Source organism: Nicotiana sylvestris, chromosome 10, assembly GCF_000393655.2.
Source record: "Nicotiana sylvestris chromosome 10, ASM39365v2, whole genome shotgun sequence".
In the NCBI taxonomy this organism is placed as follows: Eukaryota; Viridiplantae; Streptophyta; class Magnoliopsida; order Solanales; family Solanaceae; genus Nicotiana; species Nicotiana sylvestris.
The window spans coordinates 41,150,145-41,157,079 of NC_091066.1; the positions used below are offsets into that span (position 1 = coordinate 41,150,145).

General features: G+C 38.0%; 2 protein-coding genes across 2 annotated transcripts; one reads left to right on the plus strand and one right to left on the minus strand.

Moving 5' to 3' along the window:
• Nucleotides 1–3,449: 3,449 nt before the first annotated feature.
• On the plus strand, nt 3,450–4,327 carry LOC104226669 (dehydration-responsive element-binding protein 1F-like). Its single transcript, XM_009778699.2, has one exon. It carries the CDS (start codon nt 3,517–3,519, stop codon nt 4,216–4,218), a length of 702 nt encoding a protein of 233 aa, XP_009777001.2. The 5' UTR covers nt 3,450–3,516; the 3' UTR covers nt 4,219–4,327.
• Nucleotides 4,328–6,070: 1,743 nt separating this feature from the next.
• On the minus strand, nt 6,071–6,547 carry LOC138879232 (secreted RxLR effector protein 78-like). The gene has a single exon (XM_070158831.1). The coding sequence runs from the start codon at nt 6,545–6,547 to the stop codon at nt 6,071–6,073; it is 477 nt and encodes a 158-aa protein (XP_070014932.1).
• Nucleotides 6,548–6,935: the final 388 nt, after the last annotated feature.

Sequence of the window (6,935 nt, forward strand, 5' to 3'; positions counted from 1 at the left end):
CGAAGTATGCCATTAGTTGAATTTTTCACTACCCTCGCAAATCTTGTCATTAATTTGAAAGTGCTATTTGCTTTAGGCGCGCTATTTAAATTAATTTCCTTAAACTCAGGTGTGCATTTCATGTGACCCAACTCCAATTCTCAACAACAATAAATAAAGTGTGTCGTGGACCGCCGGTGCATTTCATGTGGCGTGGTTCAAGGCGTGTTTTAAATAACGTTGAAATTTCCTAAAATAATTAAAAGCGGTTAATGAGTTAAAAATTGTACCATAGGCTAAAATATGCAACAAATCAGATAATAGGCCAATTATAATAGTTTAAGCGACCGTGCTAGAACCACGGAATCCGGGGGTGCCTAACACCTTCCCTCTGGTTAACAGAATTCCTTATTCAGAATTTCTGGTTCGCATACTTCAAAAGGAAAGTCGAAATTTCCTCGATTTGGGATTTAAAATAAACCGGTGACTTGGGACACCAAATAAACTATCCCACGTAGCGACTCTGCTTAAATAAATAATCTCATTTCGAATAATGTCACTTTAATTGGAAAAACTCCCTTATATGCCCTCGGGGTGTAAAAAAGGAGGTGTGATAATTCATATATGGGTTTCAGACTCTATATTTGTAGCCCAGTAGCACCAAATATATGTTGACTACAATTGGAGTGAGTTTGTGTTTGATCTATCAGTTATTTTGACGTATTTTTTAGTATAAAAGATACCTAAACTACAGGAAAACTATGCTAAAAGGCACTACATTTTACTACGCTACGCTAAAAGGCACAACATTTTACTACGCTAGAAGGCATTACATTTTACTACCCTAAAAGGCATTATATTACTAGTCTTTAAGCAAATAAATAATTTAAACCAAATAAAACACAACAAATACATTGTAATCACAAAAATACATATAAAACAATAACAGTAATTTATTAACATTTTTATTAACAAATAATGACGATTTTACAATTTTTACATATTTTTTTACAACATTAATATTTTAGTCCGGATAAAAATAACATACCAATTTAGTCGCAAAAAAAAAAAAAAATACAAAACAACATACAACACATTCAAAACAACTAATATGCATTATTTATACGAGTTTGGACATAAACTAAATCGGAATACCTCGATTTATGTTTTCCGAAAAGTTGAAGATTTGAAAATTTGACTCCGAAACAAGCAACCCACAACAATAGAAGGCTTGACTAGGATGTGGGACCAACTTTGATTAGTTTTTGTGGGACGGGTGGGGTCCACTTGAGTTTTTTTAATCTTTTTAATAGGGGAGGGGGGACCGCTGTTGGAGTTTTAAAAATGGGGGATGATGCTTCTGTCGAGAAACGTGGGGGAAAGGGGAGGGAATGATACTTATATAGGTAAAATGCGATTTGTTACCGTATTTTATATAAACGCGATAATGAACCGCGCTTTATATAGCTGTTTTTTCAGCTACCACATAAAGCGCAGTTCGTTACCGCGTTTTATATAAAACGCGGAACGGCCATCAAGGTAAAACACGGTTCATAACCGCATTTTATATAGAATTGTAACTTTTTTTGCACCTAAAAAAGTATTTTGAGTCCAAATGAATCACATTTCGGTTTCGGACTCAGGTCTCAACGCATGAATTTACTTTTTAAGTGTATTTTCCATCCGTCTCAATTTTATATGAAGTTATTTGATTTGATACCTAATTCTTTCAGCAAAAACAATTTAAAAATTTATGGTTTAAAATAAGCCATAGATATTTTTATAATTATAAATTATCATACAAAAGAAAAAAGATAAAATTTTAAAAATAAATTATTTAAGATAAAATTTTAAAGATAGCTTATTTTCTTATATAAAAAGTCTCATTCTTTAGAATATACTAAAAAGAAAAAAGTGTCATATAAACCGAAAGAGATTGGTGTGATTTGTGCAGATAATAATCTTTTAAATACCTTAAGTCCAAGTACAATGTGAGCTATTTTCTCTAAAGCTTCAATGAATTTTAATGTAGAAAACAAGGTATTTCTAGGGAGTTTTTATGAATTTAAAAAAGAATGAACAATCAATACCATCTAAAGTTAACCTCTTATAATTAAATTATTTTATTTGTAATAAAAATTTGACTTGAATGGGAGGAAATTTGTTGAGAATTTATTAGTTATAACCTTCCATCTAACAAATTCGTAGAGAACTTACTTCCTCTGTTTTTTTTCAAGGCGATATTTAACAAGATGTACACAGAAGTCAAGATGGATATACGGGCACACTAGGATGGATAAGATTAAGAATGAAGATATTTGGGAGAAGGTGGGCGTGGCTCCTATAGATGACAAGATGCAGGAAGCGGGGCTTAGATGGTTCGGGCATGTGCGGAGGAGAAGACCTGATGTCCCTGTAAGAAGGTGTGAGCGGTTGGCTTTGGCGTGTACGAGAAGAGGTAGAGGGCGGCCTAAAAAGTATTGGGAAGATGTGATCAGGCAGGACATGGTGTGGCTTTAAATTTTCGAGGATATGACCCTTGATAGGAAGGTGTGGAGGCCGAGCATAAGGGTTGTAGGTTAGGAGGTAGTTGAACATTTTTCTACTTCGTTCCGGATGTGAGGCTAGTCTGATAGGGTTTGTCTTAGACTGCTAGCAGTTAATATTGTGTTCACACTATTCTTCGCTTTTTATAACACCGGGCCTTATTTACTAGTTATTGTTATTGTGTTTCAACCATTTTCTGGTTCATATAATGCTGTTATTATTTCTATGGTTTCTGTTAATGGTACCGATATATTGTCTCTTTTCGTCTTTTTCGTTTTCTTGAGCCGGGGGTCTATCGGAAACAACCTCTCTACTCTATCGGGGTAGGGATAAGGTCTGCGTACACACGACCCTCTCCAAACTCCTCATCTCTGAGATTTTACTGGGTTGTTTTTGTTGTAAGTTTTTAACAAGCTTTGACATTTCTATAAGTATAAGAGTATGTCATAAAAAACAAATAAATTTTTTAAATTAATCTCTTTATAAGTGATGCATTATTTTCTTAAATCAAATTAAAAAGGAAAAATATGCCAGGTAAAATGAAATAAAGACATGGTATTACATTACATCAACTAATAGTTCGTACTTCAAAATGTTCACATATACGTGTTTCACACGTGGACCAAACCTTTGTTTCCTCAAACCAAATTAGAAACGAATAAGAAGACTCATTCTTCTACTATATCCAATCTCTGCAACGTGGGCTAAAACCCCAGAAGTATTTTTTTAATCCGTAAATATCTATTTATTGACACAGTCAAGCAGGCCCCACAACAAATAAAACATTTTCCATTTCGTTTCACCTGCTCACTCACTTCCGTGTGCGTGTCCATGTATCCACGTGATCCTTCTTCTCTCTTCATAATCCAAATCTATATATACGCTTTACAGATTTAACGTACACCCTAAAACCTCAGCAACAAGCAGGCAACAACAGTACTTAGCACATATAACTACAAGAAACTCAGCAATTTGGAGCCTTGTTCAACGATGAATAATTCAAGTTCATGCTCTTCAGTTAGAGTGGCAGTTTCCGATGAAGAAGATATCAATATATTAGCGTTAAGGAAACCGAAGAAGCGTGCGGGGAGGAAGAAGTTCAAGGAAACTCGGCACCCAGTGTACAGGGGAGTGAGAAGGAGGAACAACGACAAGTGGGTTTGCGAACTGCGTGAGCCCAGCACACAGAAGCGAATATGGTTGGGAAGTTACCCAACTGCAGAAATGGCTGCGCGCGCTCATGACGTAGCTGCATTGGCGCTTAGAGGGCCGCTGGCCACTCTGAATTTCGCGGACTCTGCTTGGCGGTTGCCAGTGCCGGTATCAAAGGATCCCAAGGACTTGCGCCATGCAGCTGCGAAAGCAGCAGAGCCGTTCTGGTCAGGAGAGGAAACTGATGTTAATTCTAGAGTGGCAGCTAATACTGGCAATGGTAGTGAGGAAATGAAGGCGGCAGCAGAAGAAGATAATGCAGTGTATAATTGCATGCAGAATATTGTGACTGCAGAAAATGTTCTGTACAGCAACTACTCATGTAGTGAAGTGGGAATGGTAGGGACGCAAGAATGGCAGGCAAACATGGAAGAAAGGAGTTTGTTTTCACCAAATCCTTGTTTATTAGGTAGTTGTTTCAGCTGGGATGATGATGTGGAAAGTGATGTTGAGGTGTCATTGTGGAGTTACTCTGTTTGATAGCTCGTATGTAGTTGGAGTATATCCATTTTTGTAATAAGAAGGTAGAACACATTCTATTGTAATCCACGTGGATTATTTTCTCCCATTTTCTCAAGAGCCTGTTTAACCAAGCTATCAAAAACGATTTAATTATTTTGAAAAGTATGTTTAGTCAAAAAGTATTTTTTTTAAAAATATTAGTATGTGTTTGGCCCATTTATTTGAGTAATGCTTTTTGTAAGCACATTGTATTTCGCCAATTTTTTTCAAAAAACAATTTTAAGTATCCATTTTGTGATCTTAATATGAGTCTATGTTTGAAAGTGAGGATTTGAATCTTGTCAAATCTATAGCAACCCACAGCTTGACTAGGCATACCTCCAGGATCAAAATCATCGTGTCATGTTCCTCAAATTTCCATTTTGCTAATACGTCCGTTGCATATTACTCGATTCCCTTCCGGAGACAATGTGAAATTCTAAAGCTTGGTCGGTGGTCGTTTTAGTATACCGACCAAGGTTGGTCTCTAATTATCGATCAAGGTTGGTCGCAAAGGTAAAAGGACCAACTATGCAATTTAAAGCACATACCGACCAAAGTTGGTCGGTGTATTTACATTACGTTATTTTATTAATTATTAAAATTTAAAAATTAGTGACCAAAGTTGGTCGGTAAAATAAAATATATATTTTTTTAAAAAAATAAAATTTAACCATATCGACCAAATTAAAGTTGGTCGGTAAAGTTGAAATCTAGGTAATCCTTGTTCATTAACCGACCAACTTTGGTCGTAATTTTAAATTTTTTTTTTAAACTTAAACGACCAACCTTGGTCGCTAATCAGCAGAATTTTTTTTTAATTAAATACCGACCAACTTTGGTCGGTTTTCTGGGTTTTAATTTTGGCATAAAATGCCTGTTTTAGAAGTTACACCACCTGCCAGCATACAAAAATTCCTACACAATAATAACAACAACAACCCAGTAAAATCCCACAAGTGGGGTCTGGAGAAGGTAGTATGTACGCAGACCTTACCCCTACCCTGAAGGCGTAGAGAGGCTGTTTCCGAAAGACCCTCGGCTCAAGATAATAAGTAAAACAAAAGAAGAGAATATTAGTTTCACCATAGAGATCATAGGAAAAATAGGAACATAAATGGCAGAAATGATGGCTAGTAAATAGATCTTGCACCGAAAAGAGAAAGTATTAAGACATGGCAATGCCCCTAGTTATTTTAGACTAAAACCTTACCAGACTAGGCTCACAATGGTACAAAGTAACGCGAGACTCAACTACCTCCTAGTCTACAACCCTAATACTCGACCTCCACAACTTCCTATCAAGTGTTATGTCCTCGGAAATCTGAAATTTTGCCATATCCTGCCTGATCACTTCTCCCCAATACTTCTTAGGCCGCCCTCTACCTCTTCTCGTGGCCTCCACAACCAGCTGCTCACACCTCCTTACTGGAGCATCTGGGCTTCTCCTTATTACATGCCCGAACCATCTGAGTCGCGCTTCCCGCATCTTGTCATCAATGGGAGCCACGTGCACCTTCTCCCGAATATTATCATTTCTAATCTTGTCCATCCTAGTGTGCCCGCACATCCACCTCAACATCCTCATTTATGTTACTTTCATCTTTTGGATATATGAGTTCTTAACAGGCCAACACTCAGCCCCAAACATCATAGCCGGTCTAACTACCGCTTTATAGAACTTGCCATTGAATATTGTCGGCACTCTCTTATCACACAAAACTTTGGATGCTAACCTCCACTTCATCCATCCTACCCCGATACGGTGTGCGACATCTTCATCGATCTCCCCTCCCTTGTGGATAACCGACCCAAGGTACTTGAAGCTGTCTCAAGTTGGGATAACCTGTGATTCAGGCCTCACATCCACGCCCACTTCCCCCGGCTCAGTGCTTAAAATACACTCCAAGTATTTTGTCTTCGTTCTGCTCAGCTTGAAACCTTTAGACTCAAGAGTCTGTCTCCAAACTTCCAGTCGTACGTTAACACCGGTTCGTGACTCATCAATCAGAACTATGTCATCAGCAAATAGCATGCACCATGGCTCCTTCCCTTGGATATGGTTTGTTAACACATCCATCACCAAGGCGAATAAGAACGGACTACGCGCAGAGCCTTGGTGTAACCCCATTTCAACCGGAAAATGCTCAGAGTTGCCTCCTACTGTCCTAACCCGAGTCTTAGCCCGATCATACATGTCCCTAATCGCCATAATATAGGGAACCGGCACACCTTTTACCTTCAGGCATCTCCAAAGAACTTCTCTAGGAACCTTGTCATACGCTTTCTCTAGGTCAATAAACACCATGTGCAGATCCTTCTTTCTCTCCCTGTACAGCTCCACCAACCTCCTAACAAGATGTATAGCTTCTGTGGTTGAACGACCCGGTATGAACCCGAATTAGTTGTCTGATATAGACACTTTCATCCTCACCCTCGCTTCAACAACCCTCTCTCATACTTTCATGGTATGACTCAGTAATTTGATACCCCTATAATTGTTACAACTCTAGATATCACCTTTGTTCTTATACAATGGAACTACCGTACTCCACCTCCACTCATCTGGAATCCTCTTTACCTTAAAAATAACATTAAACAGCCCAATCAACCACTCCAAACCTACTCTCCCTACACACTTCCAAAATTCCACTGGGATCTCGTCTGGTCTGGTTGCTCTGCCTATACTCATCTTA

Bases quoted from the DNA above. Each gene is read 5' to 3' on its own strand.
- LOC104226669 (XM_009778699.2), top strand. From the start codon at position 3,517: ATGAATAATTCAAGTTCATGCTCTTCAGTTAGAGTGGCAGTTTCCGAT.
- LOC138879232 (XM_070158831.1), bottom strand. From the start codon at position 6,547: ATGGTGTTTATTGACCTAGAGAAAGCGTATGACAAGGTTCCTAGAGAA.